Source organism: Heteronotia binoei, chromosome 21, assembly GCF_032191835.1.
Source record: "Heteronotia binoei isolate CCM8104 ecotype False Entrance Well chromosome 21, APGP_CSIRO_Hbin_v1, whole genome shotgun sequence".
Lineage (NCBI taxonomy): Eukaryota > Metazoa > Chordata > Lepidosauria > Squamata > Gekkonidae > Heteronotia > Heteronotia binoei.
In genome coordinates, this window is record NC_083243.1 from 55,531,110 (window position 1) to 55,549,015 (window position 17,906).

Below are 17,906 nucleotides of genomic sequence, written 5' to 3' on the forward strand. Positions count from 1 at the left end.
CCCCCACTCCTAAAATTTTATCTCTTCCCCCCACCCCACCCCTGGCCAAAATTTTCTGGCTATGGGCCCGCCGCTGAGATGGCACTAATTGTGATTTATCTCAACTGCACTAGAGCAAGTGGTCCCTGGGTAGGAACAAGCTTCTAGCTCCAGCAGAAGGCACTCCCTGGAGGCTTTTAGTTGTAAAGACCTATCTGATGAGGCCTGCACATGTGTAGTCTCTATGTATGCCTGTACAGAAGATCAATGATAAACCATATATATTTCTGGGTGCTTACCACAATGGGCCTTGGTGCAAAGATCTGATGATGTTCTCTCAGATGGGAGATGGCATTCTAAAATGTGTTGATTTGTGTTTTGTTTCAGAACTGATTTCTCATTAATTTTTGAACCAGGAATCTCAGTTCCTTAGGCTTTTTTGATTCCTCTGCATGATTCTCAGAGAGATCTCGCTGCTGGTCTCAAGAATTGACTTCTTATACACTGACACCTCATGGATTTGTGGAGGATTCTTCAGCACAGCCTTCAGCTTAGCTAATGCTGACTAATCCTTTGAAAATGATCTCATCCAATTATATTCATACTCAACAGTTTGTGTTCCCCCACCTTCTGTTATGAATTACCAACCAACTCAGATGAAATGGATGCTTTTTTAGGTGCTCTCCCAAGACAAAGAAACAGCAATAAAGAAAACGGTATGTTCTCGTCCCTTGACCTACAGAAATCAATTAAAATTTTCAATAGAGATGAAGCATGCCCAGAGCTCTTCAAAGAACTCGGGAATCCACCACAACTGATCTGTTCCCGTGCAGTTCAGTTTCCACAGAAATAAGGTAGTCTCATTGAAGACAGGCAAAATTAGAGAAGAGACTGAAATATGCAGAAATGCATGTATACAAAATATTTTAGAAATTTAATCCAAACTCCATAGAAAATAAGTGAATAGTTTTGTTCTGAGCTATCCAAAAGCAATCAATTGACATTTCAAAATTAACTATAATATTGACTTCCCTTAAACAGTTGAAAAGATCTTTTGTCCACTATGGAGTCAATGATCTTCTTGAGACCTTGATATTTATTTCCTTTACAGATTATACAATAAAAGGCAGGGACTAATGTTTGGTTATTAGTTTCATAATACAGATTGTTACAGTATTAGCCACCGATGGCTGTGATCTGCAGACTGAGGCCATGTGAAGGCTAAAGGTACCTTTCTGTACATTTGGGGGATTCCTCAGATGTGCAGAAAAATCTGAAATCTTAAAAAAAAATCATGGGGGGGTTAACCCCCCCCCCCCAAATAAAAAGCATTGTCTTGGCACGCTCAGACAACACAACATACTTTTCAGGGCCTGGCTGCTGCAGCAGCTCCTGTGGAGCCACTGCAGACTGGCTGTGGCCACAGAGGATGCCAGAAGAGGCTCCAGGCCCAGCCACAGCAGCAGAAAACACTGGGAGGGGCTCTGGGTCCAGCCACCACCAGGACACCACCACTGCTGTCCCCTTGAAGACAGGGGAAAAAAAGGGGGAGAAAGAGAAAGAAGGGGGACTGACTTGGGAGGAAAAGAGAAAGAGAAAGATGGGTAGTGAAGTGCCAAGGGTGGGAAGAGATCAAGGATAGGGGGTGAGTGAATGCCAAGGGTGGGTATAGGTGGGGAAAGCAGCAAGGGTGTTTGTGAGTGAAGTGCCAGGGGTGGGTGATAGATGGAGAGTGTAGCAAGGGTTGGGTAGATTGATGGAGAAAAGGTTGAGGCCAAATGAGGTGGAAGTAGATTGACAGCAAGCATAGCCACCTTCAAGAAGGGGTTAGATAAAAATATGGAGCAGAGGTCCATCAGTGGCTATTAGCCACAGTGTGTGTGTGTGTGTGTGTGTATATATATATATATATTTGGCCGCTGTGTGACACAGAATGTTGGACTGGATGGGCCATTGGCCTGATCTAACATGGCTTCTCTTATGTTCTTATGTTCTTATGACAGAAAATGGGAATGGGAGAAAGGAGTGAAATAGGGGGTAGGTTGACATATAAAGGGAATGAGAGGAGGGGGAAATACATCGTAAGTTATCAGAGAAGGGAGGGTAGATTGACAGAGAAGAAATGGAAGACGAAAGAGATGGGAGTAGGTTGACAGATGGCAGGGGGAGAAAGAAGAAAAAGATTGTTAGAGAATGAGGAAAATCAAAGGAAGCAAAAATGGAGAAGGGATGCACCTTTTCCATAAGTTTCTTGTGGGTCCCCACTTCTACATAATAATATACATACATATACATCCTATGTTGAAACTTTTTCAGGTAAAATGAAGTGCCTTCAAGACTTGCCCCTCTTCTCTACTCTAACCTCAGTGCAACAGTGAATATTTGAAAGTGCAATCCTATACCGCATTTGCCCCAAGTAGATGTGAAAACTAGCGTTTTTTTCTTGGCAATTTTTGGTTTGGGTCTAGTGAACTGAAAAAACTTCAGGATTTTTTTTTTTTTAAAAAAAACCCAGATCCTAATACCAGTAAAGCATTTGGATCTGAGATTTTTTGAAATTTTTTCAAGTCCAATAGATTCAAACTGAAAAATACAGAGGGGGAAAAAAGCAGCAGCAAAGCCACGAAAAACAGCTGAGAGGTGGCTTAGCTGGGGCTCTTTTGGAAAGTCCCTTTAAATGAAACTGCCCAAAAGGGCTCACAAAGCAGATGATTTCCTCAAATGTTATATATGGTGGTGGAGTTTAGTTTCCACAAAGAGCTACTCAGCAGAGCCCCAGCAGACTGCCCAACAGACCCACAAAGCAGTTTTTCCTGCAGGAAGAGTTTTCCCTACAGACTCCACTGGGGCTCTGCTGGGCAGCCCTTTGTGGCAACTAGCCCCCCACCTATATGTAACATTTGAGGAAATCTATTTCAATGTATCTAAGAAATGTGCATCTACACGTGCTAAATCTCTCAGTTCTTGCTTATATCCAGAATTGAACTTTTTTGGTCTTGGAGGTGCCACTGGACTCAAACTCAGTTTTCACATTTGTTTGTTAACTCCTGAATTTCTATACTAATTCCCAAATCTTACCAACCACTTTAATCCAATCTCAGCTATAATTGCCCAGTTACTTATGCATCTTAACTCTAACTAGCCCTTCCTGGCACCTCCCCCCCACAAGCTATATATAATGGTTGAAAAAAATCATGTTTCATTGTTGTCTGAAGAAATGTGTGCATGCACATAAAAGTTTATACCTCGAATAAAATTATTTTGGTCTTAAAAGAGCCAATGGACTAAAACTTAATTCTATTTTTGATTACAGTTTCCACTAACTTGCCCGGGACAGACATTAGGTTGACTGGCCTGTAATTTTCTGATTCTCCTCTAGGGCACTTTTTAAAAATTGGTGTCACATTTGCTACTGTTCTTGTACGGCAACTAAATTTAGTGATAGGTTACATATATGGGTTAGTAGATCAATGATCTTACATCTGAGTTCCTTAAGAACTCTTGGGTGTATACCAACAGGACCTGGAGACATCAGTTTTTACTTTCCCCTGTAGGTATAGAATTTCATTTATGGTCACCTCAACTTGGTTCAGTTCTTCTGACTCCCCTCCTGAAAAGAGGGGCTGTGGTATGGGTACATGCCCCACATTCAAGAAAGCTTTCAAATTACAGCACAAGGAAAATACAATATCACAACTCAAATACTCGAAACAGTCAACTTCCTGAGGATAAAATAAATCAAAAACATTATGTATGAATTCTAACACCCAGTAGTTTTAATATCTATTATACCATGAACAACATTTATGAACATGAATACAAAATTCAGATCCAAAGAATGTCAGTAAACAGTTCTAAGAACAAAAGTACAAATTTTTCTGAAACATATAAAAATGCTTGAGTTGTACATTGTTAGTTTTTTCACCTAAATTTTCTCTTTTTTTAGTTATGCAAATAAAAATATATACAAAAGCTGAATTACAAATAAAGGTAAATTATGGCTGCAAATTTAATACATTAGTGACAACAATACAGGCAGCAGGAAAAAACTGGAACTCGAAAAATCAGTGTAACATATGCTATCACATTGTTGTGTACTGAAAATTTCTCACCCTGTGAAGATAAATTCTTGGATATTGATAGCCTTCTTATAATCAGCAATAGCTTCTTTAATGAATCCCAGTTTGCCACGAATATCAGCTCTACATTTATACATCAGGGGATCATAAGGCTGAATTGCAAGAGCTGTAAAAAGTATTTAGTATTTTTTATTAGGTGGCTTGTCAAAACATATAACAAGCATGTGTTAAGAACTTATCTGAAACCTAAAGTGCGTGCATAATTTGGACATCACATGACCTTAGACTGCAGTGGAACTTCTTGATGCAGTTCTTACCTTCACTCCTACTTCCAGCAACTTCCTGAGATCTGCAAAAAGCTAATGCTAGAGGTTGCTGGGCCCACATGAATAAAATGTCACATGGTCCCTGGAAGGTGAAGTGAGAAGGGGGAAAGACAGGTTGCTTACCTGTAACTGTAGATCTTCGAGTGGTCATCTGTGCATTCACACTCATGGGATATAGCGCCTGCGCCGATCTCCCGAATCGGTACCTTCAAAGCCTGGGATTTTTCGCACTCGGCACCAGTGGGCATGTGCAGGAGTCCCAGTACGCATGCTCACTGGAGCCAGCGCGCAGATCCCGCCAGTTCCTTCTTGACCACAGGAAGCCCCCTAACATAGGCAGACCATCATCAGTGGGGAAGGAGGGCGGGTAGTGTGAATGCACAGTCCAATACTAAAGGCAAGTCCCACAACTGTGGAGGTGATCTTGATGGAGGATGCAATCTAAGCAGTCCTTTTAGAAACCTCCTCGAATGAGGATGAGCAAAAACTGAATGCCCCTCAACAGGCTCATGGTATGCTGATATTGCTGATAAATAAACTTTAACAGAAGAAAAAGAAAGTCCAGCATCCACCAAAGATATCAGGAAATCAAAAATCACTGACAGACGCACCTGTTGGGGTGAGACTGTAGGGTCAGCCAAAAACTGAAGAAACTTCCCTCACTTCCTATCATAAGAAGCACAGGTAGACAACTTTCTACTATTTAGAAAGACGTGTTAGTCTCTGCTGGAGAACTCACAGGGTCGATGAACCACGCCGTCAGCTTTAGATGAGGCACGTTGTGATGAAACATGTGTCTGTCCTGGGCCGAAAGAAGGTCCGTTTCTGCCGGAAACTGATAGAAACCCCCCCTCGCTAATTGAAGCAAGATCAGGAACCAGTTCTGCCGAGGCCATCACGGTGTCACTAGAATGCACCCTCTCCCTCGCAATTTTGTTGACAACTCTTGTCAACAGCGGCAGAGGCGGAAACAGATATAGAAACCAATCGTTCCACAGGAACATCCCAATGACTTTGGATCCATGCCCCCCCCCCCGGAACAGAACAGAGGACATTTCCAATTCCTGGCTGTGGCAAACACATCCACCTGAGGATACCCCCGGTTGAAAACCGGTTGAAGGAAGCGCCACTGCATCTCCCACTCGTGCGGAGATGCTGCTCCTCTGTTCAACGAATCCGCCTGCAGATTGAGCACCCCTGGAAGGTGCGCAGCCGTTACGTAGATGCCATGCTCTAGGCACTCCATCCACAATTCTATTGCTAGCGCACAGAGCTGTCAAGAGACTGTCCCGCCCTGCCTGTTGACATAACAAAGGGCTGTAGTATTGTCTGTCAACAGGGCCAACCCTTCCCCAGGGGCGTAGCTAGGGCTTTGGGGGCCTGGGGCCCAAGATTTATGTGGGCCCCCCTATGTGTGTGCACGCCACCAGAAACAGGATATGATGTCACTTCCAGTGATGTCACTTCCGCAGGATGGCCACCACTTGCGAGGGAGCCCTGCTGGAAACAGGAAGTGATGTAACTTCCCCAAAATGGCCACCACTTGTGGGGGGGGAGGAAACAGGAAGTGGTGTCACTTTGGGGGCCTTTTCTACAAAAGATGAAACACTTCATCTCCATCCATCTCCAGTGACTACTTTCAGAGCTTTGGACTGGGGAAGGGAGGGCATTGCTAAACTAGGAGTGACAGAGAACCATAATCCGATTTTTTTTAAATTATTTTTTTAAGGGTAAGGAAAGGACGGAGAGGGCCATCAAGAAGCGACTAAGGGTATTCTGGTGCCCCTTTGCTCCCTAAGAGGCACAGGAGAGAGGCCGGTGGGCAGGTAAGCTGCCGGTGGTGCCTCCGAAGAGGCCGGGATGACCCAAGCGAGGATCCTCGAGCAAGAGGAGGTGGGGGGTGGGTAGGAGTCAGCACTCACCCGGCAGGGCTGCCGTCGTTCAGAACAACCCTTAAACCAAAATAATCACATTTTGCTGATGACTTTCTTGAAGAACCATAGTTACAGGTTTTTTAAAAAGGTCCTCCCCTGCCCTGGATCACATAACAACTGAAACCTTAAAACAATTCAAATGTCAGATATTTCTGCAGAGAGATTTACTGCAACCATTTCCTCCTAGTCCAAAAGGCATTGACACAGAAATGACCCTCCCAACCAATAAAGCTGGCAAGGCACTGAAGCAGCAAGAATTTTCTCATGCATCAAGCACTCCCTTGTAGAAAGTGTTGTTTCCCTTCTTGCAGAGCACAGAAATACACTCATTTAATATTGCTCCGTTAGTGTGCTTCTGCACAGTGGTTGTGCTCCAGTTTAGTGTCAAGAGTAGTGTGCTCCAGTTTAGTGTCAAGTTTTTGAAGTATCCACATGATGTTCTTCTAGGGTTGCCAAGTCCAATTCAAAAATATCTGGGGACTTTGGGGTGGAGCCAGAAGCAAGGTTGTGACAAGCCTAATTGAACTCCAAAGGGAGTTCTGGCCATCACATTTTAAGAGACCACATACTTTTAAAATGCCTTCCCTCAATTGGAAATAATGAAGGATAGGGGCACCTTCTTTTGGGGTCATAGAATTCAACCCCCTGGTCCAATCTTTTTGGGGGGGTATTTTGGGAAGAGGTGCTGGATGCTATGCTGAAAATGTGGTGCCTCTACCTCAAAAAATAGCCCCCCACCCCACCCCGAGCTTCAGATATCCACAGATCAATTTTCCATTGTACCCTGTGAACTCAGCAAAGAGAAGCCGAGATAGGACAAGGGGGGGAAGTATTCTGCCATATATAGAAGGAAAAAGGCAACAGAGAGATGGTGCAGATGTACCTGTGGGATCAGGGAGTAGAAAAAGGGGGAGGGTTTTGAGAAGCACAGGAACAGAAACACCTGCATGGCTAGGAGGAGTATCTGTATTTCTCATTAGCTTTGTATTACCTTTCTGAGGCTTGTGACTCTGGAGTACAACCTCTGAGTGGAGACAGGGTAAATGAAAGAAGCAAATTTATATACATAATTATGTTAGAATTTTTGCGCCGAGCAAGGATACAGCGACTGGGCCAGACTTTTGATCTGAGCCATGAAACTGTCCATGTTGCCCTCAACGGCGGTAAAGTCCAGTGGGAAGCTCCCCACCGGCAGCCCTGCCGCCTCGCTCCGCTCGCGGGCCGCCGCCCGCCTGCTGCTGCCCCCGCCGCCTCCAGCTTTTCCTGCCCTCCCTGCCGCCGGGCCCCCAGTGCAGCAGCCCCAAGAGCAGCAGCAGCGGCAGCCTCTGCACCATCCCTCTGCCCATCGCGCCGCGGAGCCACCGGCCGGGAAGGAGGGGGAGAGGAAGGAGCTGCGGCGGCTCGAGGGCGCCTCAGGGACGCTGCGCTCTGCCCCTGGCGGCGAGCGGCGCTTCGCGGACTCTGCGTCAGGGGCTCCCACCGGCGGCCTGCGCCCGCCCGCCCGCCCAGGGTCTCGCCGCGGGGAGGGAAGCGGGAGCCAGTGCCTGACGGTGCCCGAGCGGCCAGGGCTCAAGAGCAGCAGCAGCGGCAGCCTCTGCACCGCCACCGTCCCTCTGCCCATCGCGCCGCGGAGCCACTGGCCGGGAAGGAGGGAGAGGAAGGAGCTGCAGCGGCTCGAGGGCGCCTCGGGGACGCCGCGCTCTGCCCCTGGCGGTGAGCGGCGCTTCGCGGACTCTGCGTCGGGGGCTCCCACCGGCGGCCTGTGCCTGCCCGCCCGCCCAGGGTCTCGCCGCGGGGAGGGAAGCGGGAGCCAGTGCCTGACTGTGCCCGAGCGGCCGGGGCTCTGCGAGGGGCCCCCCAAACCTGCGGGGTCCCCCAGACCCGGGGCGACCCGCCCTCCCCGCCCCCCCTCCCTACGCCACTGCCCTTCCCCACCACCATGGGACGGAAAGACCGAAGGGCGAAATGAATTGCCAACAGTGCCAGATAGTTTATGTGGCAACGAGTCAGCTGTGGAGGCCACGGCACCCCCCCCCCCACACACACAGAGAATATATGTGAGCACCCCAGCCCCACAAAGACGCATCTGTGGTGATCATAACTGTTGTCACAGGTAGATGGAAGGGAGCTCCCTGACAGATGTTGTCTCTGGATTTCCACCATTGCAGGGTCTGGAGGATTGAGGGTGGAATTGTAAACCTCTTCCAAGGTGAGTCCTGTAAAGGCCAAAACTGTCTGAGGAACCACAGTTGAAGACCTCTCATTCTCAATTTTGCAAACAGAAGCACGCTTGTAGTCGCCGCCATCAGCCCCAGCATCCGCTGCAGCTGCTGTGCTGTGTCCCATTTCGAACTTTGGAAAAGATGGATAAGATTGATAATGTCCTTCACTCTCTGCTGAGGCAGAAAGGCGCGGTGAAGGCTTGTGTTCAGCAAGACCCCTATAAATTGAACTGTCTGTGATGGTGTAAGATGAGACCTTGTCATGTTGACCTGCAGACCCAAGGTGTGAAGAAGATGAAGAGTAGTTGCAATATGGTCAGATAGACGTTCTTCTGACTCCGCCACAAGGAGCCAGTCGTCGATATACAGAAAAACAACTATGCCTTGAAGCCGAAGATGTGCGGCTACAACACTCATCATCTTGGTAAACACCCGAGGTGCAGTGCAGAGGCCGAGTGGAAGGGCTTTGAACTGAAAATGGTTGGAACCTATTACAAAACGAAGGAAGCCTGTACGAAGGATGGATGCTGACATGGAAGTAGGCATCCTTGAGATCCAATGTTGCCATCCAGTCTCCTTGGTTGATAAGGGAAAGGATTGTTTGAATTTCTGGTACACGATAAACTTGTTCAGATTTCGAAGGTCCATAATTGGTCTCAATCCCCCATCCCGCTTGGGAACCATGAAATAATGGGAATAGAACCCCCCCATTCTGGCCTCTACTGGGACCGGTTCTATGGCTTGTTTCTGCAAGAGGTTGCTCACCTCTGCCATTATATATTATATATATATAATGTCTCTCTGCATTATATCAAAGACGGTGTCATCGACGACTGGCTGCGGTTGAATCACTGAGAGGGAGTGTGCCATCCGCTTCACCAGGTCCCCATAAGACTTCAGATCTTCCGATGGAGATATGGGAAGGTCCTCAGCAGTATGCAACTCTGGCGAAGGTTTCACTGCCCTGTCAGGATCATCGGTACCGACCTCAGAGTTCAATGACGAAGAATCTCTCCTCACTGAGTGCTCAAAAAATATCGGGATTGACGCATGCTCAGGTGGCTGGAGCAATACCGATGACCGCGCTTGCACTTCCTCCACCCGCTCTCTGCGTCTCTCGGGGGGAATTGACACCAATGCTGATGCACGATGCGGGGAGTGATGTGAAACCCTCGAGAAATGCGAGGCTTCCGACCGCTGATCTCATTCTGGGAAGTCACGTGGAGAGTACCACTGGTATGGCAGGTACAGGTATCCGTAGGAACAAGGCCACTGACATTGATCCCACAGAAGAGGTGGCGGAAAACGTCGAACCAACGTAGCCGGTTCAAGCTCTCTCCGTTCCATAGTCGGTGGAAGAGGTGCCAGGGGTTCGTTCGGTGCCGAAGCCTCGATTTCCGATACCGAACCACTGTCACTCCGACAACGCAATCCTGATCTCGATGAATGGGTGTGCTGGGTCAGGTCTATCTCCTGCTCAGATCCCGACAGACAGATCGGCTGCAAACCTCTGCTTCTCGACACTGAAGGACTCCATGGACCTCGACACTGAAGGACTCCGTGGAGATGCCAGGATCATCCGAGGTGGAGCAGCTTGCATCGATACGGAAGCATCCTGAGAAGGAGAAGGAGTGAAAGAAAGTCCTGTTCTTTCGCTTCTCTTTCGACTTCTTTGGGAGGGATGATTGGGTCCCCGAATCGTCCCAACGTTTCTTGGCCGGAGTCACCACTGACCCTTCAGAGGGTCGTTTTGTGGGTCGGCCTCGCTCGGTCAGCATATCAGTCTGCAATGGTGACGATGGATTGACCGACATAACCGTCAGAGCCTGGGCGACTTCCTCCATCGGTACTGACGGGCCCATTGACATTTTCGGCGGATGAAGAGCCGATTCTACAAGAGCTGCCAATAGCCTTGCCGCCCGTTTTTTTCGGGTTTGCTTCGAGAAGCTCGAGCAATGCGGGCACGAGTCGACTCGGTGTCCCTCGCCCAGACACAATAAGCAGAGGGAGTGACCGTCAGGAGGTGCAATTTTGCTACCACACTTGCAGCAATGTTTAAAAAACCCCCAACGTCTTTCCATAGGCGCCAGAACCACACAGAAAGATTTCTGAGGGAATGGGGGGAAAAATAAAGCCCTGCAGGGCAAAGTCCAACAACAAGTCTTTTTTTTTTTTAACAACACTAACTATAACACTTAACTACTAAGTAGGAAAACAACAAACGGGCTATATAACAGTGAAAAAATCCTCTCTCTCGGCTTGGCTTCGCGAACGAAGATTTAAGAAGGGTGCAATAGTCCACGTTTGCTGCAGGCTCGCTGGTGGCTGACAAGACCAATGTGGGACAGGCAGGTCCGGCCACAGCGGCTGCAGGGAAAAGTCTGAAAAAAATCCAAGAACTACCAATACTGACCAGAGCAATCGAAAGGAGATCCTATCAATGCGGCGGTCAAAAAGGAACTGGCGGGATCTGCATGCTGGCTCTGGTAAGCATGTGTACCGGGACACCTGTGCATGCCCACTGGTGCTGAGCACGAAAAATCCCGGGCTTTTTAGGTACCAATTCGGGGGATTGGCGCAGGAGCTACATCCCATGAGTGTGAAGCACAGAGACCACGAAGAAGATTCAGACCTTCTTCCACCAGTAGTATTACTACTGGTGCAAAGATTCCATGGGTGCAAGAGTGAGGTGGAAGTAATTTTCCCTCTCTTTACTGCATCCCCACTGATCCCATGTTCTTTTGTCCACAGAAATCTGTAACCTTGAAAGAGATTTCTGGTGGTCTTATAGTAGGTGCTGGGGGGAAGGGAGAAGAATTGCTCATATGCTATAGGATGCAACAATATAAAATATATGGCTAGATTCAATACTTGCGATGTAGGTAAGGACTTTTTTTTTGCATACCCCCAGTAACTGTTATTGGCCCTCCTCCAGACTTTTAGTGTAATGTGTGTTTTGATGTTGAAATGTTTTGATGTTAGTTGCCTTGAGGGGTCCCTGCTTAGGTAGAAAAGCAGCATAGAATTATTATAAATAAATAAAGTTCACAGATGCTATATATGGAGGAGATGGATCCCGTAGTCCTATATTGCTTCCTCCAATAGCCCTGTGAGCCATCTCAAAAGCTGATGTTGAGGGTCAGAAGACTCTTTAGAACAATATGTGGCAGGGACCTGCAGAAAGAAGGGACCATGTCTTGGCTACAAGCCCCCCACCCCACCCCTTGCACAAAATCAAGCAGAGAGGGGTTGATTATTGCATCTCTCTTCTTGCTGCAATCATGCTACATGGTACACTATTCTGGAGAGCCCCTGACCCACCACAGTGGCGTTTCATGAGGATGCTGTGTCAGGGGGAAGCCAATAAACCTGTCAACTGTGAACCCACTCTATTCACAGAAGCACTGAATCCAATCCATTTTGCACACAAATATTACTTCATTCCTTTTTGATAAACCCAATTAATGAGGGCTTGCTCTATTTCCAGAAGAATCCTGGATCTGGTGACTCTTCAGTAGGATGCTCCAGATCGTAATACAACATTTGAAACCAATCTGTAAGCATCTAAGATATTCCTGTAGTTTCAATCAAGAGATGTTTGTACATAGCTGCTGGTTTAATATATGTAGACTGATTAAAACCACCAAGTAATAAACTGTCTTTCAGTTTGCAAAAAATGTATTACAAGAATTATGTACAACGCAAAATAAATGAAACGATACTGATAAAGGTCGGCGGTGCTAGGACCTTTTAAAGTAACAGAAACCCCAAAGGGACCAAAATCCCCCATCCCAAAATGAATAGATATAAATCCAAACCTGGAAATAGTCCAAATGAGATTCACAAGGTGGACACTCCTGGGGAACATAGTTTCAATGTAGCCGCTTTCTGAAAAAGACGTCTCTCTAGATTTTGATGACATTTCAATTCTTTCTTCAGTTTAACAGCTCAGTTATTTAGGAACCTCGTTCTACATTCTCTAATCACAGCATCAAGCTTCTAATTTCAGCGTGAACATTGGACTCTTTCTCTCTCTTGGTGGTTTTGATCAGTCTACTAATTACACCAAGTGCCCTTCAAGCAGCAGGGTTTAATATATGTGGCTGCATACATGGATCTCTCCAAATGAACAGACATTTGGGGCTATCAACATGAGTGCCAGTTACCTATTTGTGAAGGGATAAAGGAGATACTGAGAACCAATACATACCTTTTGTTTGTGTTTGTGTGTGAAGAGACAGAGAGTGAAAGAGACAGAGATGTGTCTGGAGCTCCATACTGGGAACTCAGTTCTTAGGTTCACAGGAGCCCAATTTAGATTAGCACCATAGCCTGCAGAAAGAAGGGGCTTAAGCCTCTGTCCCATTTTTGCAATATGAAACAGCCTCCAAGGGGACTATTTGTCCTATTGGGGGACTTGTGAACTACATATAAGTTTCCCCAGTAGTGGTTCCTGGGGTCATTTCCTGTCAGAAAAAAAGTAAAGACACTGTGCAAAGCTTAAGGTCCTTCTCCCCATGCACCACTGTCATGATATGAATCAGGCCCTGTGAGGCTGAGAACTCAGTTTCCAGCATGGAACTCCAGATACACTTCCATTGACAATTCATGTGTACACCACATGAACTTTGTGATGTGTGAATTGGTCAAGAGAACAGAGGTGTCAGACCTGAAGTGCCAACCAGCTGGTCAGTCATGAACAATTAGTGCAAGAACACTATGTAATGCTGATGAGTCCACACTTCCTAGCTCATGCAACATTCTTTGACATGTATGGATTTTCCTTCTGGATCAGCAATTTACAGTGTGTTGGCATCCCGCAATATCTTTTTTAAAATAAAGAGGTGTAAAGGCAAGCATTAATAACTGCAGAATCCCAGGCATTGGGCGTACCTTTTGAAATGTCCTCCTCAGCTTGCTCATATTGCTTTAATGTACTGTAGAGGTTTGCCTTGTTATAATATATAGCTGCAGAGAAAGGGCTGAGACAAATTGCCTTCTCAAAATCTGCTTTTGCTTCCTCAAAGTTTTTCAGTAATGTATTTGTAATAGCTCGATTCAAGAATGCAGATTCATTTTTTGCATCAAGTGTTAGTGCCTTGGAATAATAGTCTCTTGCCTATGAAGTGAGTTAAATACAAAATGAATGCTACTTTTTGAAGTTTTAAATGTATTTACTGATTTTGTTTCAGAAATCATTACAATTATTACAATCATTACAATACCTGCAATGGGGGCCACTTCTAAGTTGCTCTTTGAAAATAATAATAGCACCACCATTAAAGTTATCATATTGAATTTTCTTCCTTCAAGTATTTTTCCATCTATAGTACTAATGTAGTTAGGTGGAAAAAATACTCAAAAAGAAGAAAATCCAATACTGTGACTTTAACAGAGATGTGTGAGCTTGGTTCATGGGATGCATAAATAGTGCATAATAATAAAATGGCACTGGGCAGATTCTATGCCCATGTTTTGGTTACTTAAAAAGAAATCAGTACAAAGGGACTTGCCATGGAAACATGCAATAGTAAGCCCATTCCTCCCTTATACAAATGTCACCATTATATGGACTAAAATGAACAGAGCCAGTAGCATACCAAGGGGCGGGGAGTTGTCCACCCCAGACACAGCTTAAGGAAGGCCTTTGAAGAGTGCTCTTGAAACCAGCACTGTTCTGCTGCCACCTCCAGCCAAATGTATTTTTATTTTTAAATTGAAGTTCTGGCTGCAACCACTAAGGGTGCAAGGAAGTCTGAACACAGCAAAAAGCTCTAGGATTGGTTAAGCTTCCCTTTTCTCCAAGGGCGTTTTCGCACTCACCTTCAAGTGGCGCGACCACCCTCTTCACGCCGGAGGATCTGCAGGGATTTCGCATAAGAAGCGCCGGAGCAGCCAAAAGAGCCGGAAAGTTCCGTCGCGAAACCCGCTCAAACGGAAACCGCCAAGAAGCAGGAAAACGTTTGAGCGGCTTTTGCGACGGCTCTTTTGGCTGCCCCGGCGCTTCTTATGCGAAATCCCTGCAGATCCTCCGGCGTGAAGAGGGTGGTCGCCCCAAGACTTGAGCAAACTTCCATCACAGCAGCTGATAGTTGCTATAGAAACTGTCAGCCTGCAGATCATTTTCTCCCATAGTCTAGCCTTTCTCTCTCCCTTTCCTTGCACCCAACTCAGCCAGATCTTGCAAAGCAATAGTTAGGGTGTTGCAGTAAGATAAAACAACCATTCTTTCTCTCCCTCTTTTCCACATTGTTTCTCATTAATTTCTGTCTTCCTTCACCTAATTTTTCTCCCCCCCCCATTTTCACTTCTTAGAGTTGGAAGGGACCTCCAGGGTCATCTAGTCTAACCCCCTGCACAATGCAGGAAATTCACAAATTATCTCCCCCCCGCCCCAATTCACAGGATCCACAGAATGTATTTAAGAATAGTATAGTAGCAAACCTTTGTTAATATTATGTTGGGTACTCTGTACATTGCACTGGTTCTGCTGGGGTGCAAAAATGTCCTTCCTACAGTTTCTACTGCCAAGATTCTCTGGTTGTTGTGATCACTATTTTGTCATGCTTTGGCTAGTGTTAGCATGCAAAGATTAGACTCCTAGTGTTAGTAAAAAGTTAGACAAAGGCAAACTGGTTCTGCTGGGGTGCAAAAATGCCCTCAAAAATGCCTTGTAGATGTTTGGGGTGGTCATTTTTTTGGCTTCAAAATGCAGAACAGAAGCCTTCTCAAGTGCCTGCTCAGAACTCAACTGGTGTGATGGAATTCTCCCCCCCCCCTCTCCCCATTGACTTACAGCAACCCTGTAGGGTTTTCAAGGCAAGAGACATTTGGACATTAAAAGCTGGTTTGCCAATGCCTGCATCCATGTTGGCCCTGCTTAGTTTCTGTGTTCTAATGTAATCAGACTATCTTAGGGTTACACAGGGCAGGAATAGGCTGAGAGTAATGTGACTGGCCCAAGGTCACCCAACAAGCTTCCATGGCATGAGTGAGGATTTGAACCTGGATTTCCCAGATCCTAGTCCAACACTTTAAGCACTACACCACACTGGCTCTCATGATGGAATAGCAGGTTGGAATTTGGGTTTTTGTTTTTTGCTAGCATGATTTTATATACCAAGTTAAATATGAGAAATTTTTCACTGTTTGCTTTTCTTTTCTGGTTACTGAATACAAGGTTTAGATCCAGTGGCACCTTTAAGACCAAATTTTGTTCTGCTGCTTCAGACCAACTGAATCAATTTTCAGATCCACCTGAATTTATTTTCTGTCCATTACTATTATTCATTTTATTTCAGGTTTATAAATGAAAATAATTTTGTCATATAGAAGAGAGGCCCTGACCTGGATAGCCCCAGCCTAGCCTGATCTCATCAGGTTTCAGAAGTTAAGCAGGGCTGACACAGAGGCAGGCAATGGCAAATAACCTCTGAACATCTTTTGCCTTGAAAACCCTACAGGGTTTCCATAAGTCACCTGTGACTTGATGGCAAAAAAAAAGAGGGGTGTGTTAAAAAGTATCCACCCTGGGCACCAAATAGGCTATGTGTGCCACTGGATCTAGAATGCCCTTCTCTCCTTCTCCACTTCCTCTACACTTGTATAAGGTCAATTTGGGGGAGTGGGGTGTTCCCCCGTTCTTGAGTATTATGTTTTAATTAGGAGTAAGGCCCACTGTGAGAGAAAATACAAAGGACTCTAGAAAGAGGCTCTGGGTGAGTACCTCCCCTTGCTGTCTTCCCACTCACCCAAATGAGGGCATTCACTTCCTCCCACACCTCCAGGGGAGCTGATGTCTGTCATCTGGAGATCAGTTGTAAATCTGAGTGATCTCCAACCCTCACCTGGAAATTGGCAACAGTGATTCCCCAGGAAAAAATGGCTGGCTTGGAAGGTGGTGTCTATGGCAGTGTACCTGAGTTCCCACCCCTCCTCAAACTCAACCTGTCCAGTCTCCAACCCTTAAATCGCCAGGAATTTGCCAACCTGGAGTTGGCAACTGCTAAGTCATGCTGGCTGCCATGGGGGGCTGCTGCTGAACAGGAACAAGCAGCCATGCCTAGTTATGTCATGCCAGTCAGGTGGCATCAAGTCACCCAGAGGGTGCTGCCAGGCCTAGGGTAGCCAACATTCAGGTGGAGCCTGAAGATCACCTGGGATCACAACTGATCTCTAGACAACAGATCTCTTTCCCCACCCTATAGAAAAGAATTGCTTTGGAAGGTGGACTATATCCCTTTACTGAGGCCTCTCCCTTTACTGACAGAAGTTGGTTGCCTAGCAACAGCCTCATGCTAGGGGCACGTCTGAGGGGAGGAGGGAGAGAGAGAGTGACAACAAAGAGCCATGACCTGTGAGAAAACACTACCAGTGGGTCCAGGTCTTGCTGCCTAGTCACATTATGGCATCGGCAGCTCCCTAGCTATTTCTGTGGTCTTTGAAAGCTGCATGTACTGGGAGGCTGTCTATGTGGGCTGTTAATGGAGTGGCAGAGGTCTGTTGCCAGTGACATCTTTTGTGAGGCTGGCTGACAGAGAGGACACAGAGAAGAGTTGGAGATATGTCTGTCTCTGAGGTAAGGCTGTTTTGATTGTTTGTTCAACATTCCCAGGCCTGCAGTAAGTTGGGGCAGGGGAGTCAGCCAATGGAAAGCCAGAGATGCTGACTGAGCCATGATGGGCCAATGGTTTATGGAGTAAGTGGAATGCATCCCTACGCCAATTCAAGAGCTCCATTTGGCCACCCTACAAGATAATTATGATCTATGATACTATAGTGAAATCTTTAAAAAAAATCCAAAAAACTAAACATGCCCAACTAAACGCAGACCTTTCTAGTAGATGTGAATGTGTCTAAATGGTGTGGGAGGGTTAATTTTTATCTGGGGGCCCATGGTGGCTCTTAGCAGCTGCAGATGAAATAATTGTTAAAAGCCAAGCAAAAATGTTCTGGGAACTAGTTAACAAAAAAACCAAATACACACCTGTGAAAATTGCCTGTTAAGAAAGTAAACATTTGCTGCATTGAAATATGCTAAAGCATAGTCAGGATCAATAGCAATTGCCTGCTGATAGTCTTTCATGGCACAGCTTACAAATCCCATAAACTGATTAATGACACCTCGATTTGTAAGGATTTCTGCACTGGTAGTAATCTGAAATGTATTCAGAGAGAGAAGTTTAAAACAAAGTTCAACAGGAAATATTTAATAAAAACTGCCTCTAGTTAGCTCTAAATCATGGCACCAGTCACATACACTTGTGTTCAGCAGAAGGCTATGTATTTTCCTATACATAGAAAAGCAAATAACATTTGGAGATTCTTCTCCAAACATAAGCTCTCAAGGGCAAGGTGTGCATCACT

General features: G+C 46.0%; 1 protein-coding gene across 1 annotated transcript in view; it reads right to left on the reverse strand.

Moving 5' to 3' along the window:
• Positions 1-3,733: 3,733 nt before the first annotated feature.
• TTC6 (tetratricopeptide repeat domain 6) overlaps positions 3,734-17,906 on the reverse strand; it is a 178,682-nt gene continuing 164,509 nt past the window's right edge. Inside the window, exons 31-33 of the mRNA XM_060262626.1 lie at positions 17,527-17,697; positions 13,434-13,659; positions 3,734-4,224 (exon numbers count right to left, since the gene is read on the reverse strand). Of these exons, the coding sequence (XP_060118609.1) occupies positions 4,088-4,224; positions 13,434-13,659; positions 17,527-17,697 (534 nt within the window). The 3' untranslated portion in view covers positions 3,734-4,087. The remainder of the gene's footprint in view (positions 4,225-13,433; positions 13,660-17,526; positions 17,698-17,906) is intronic.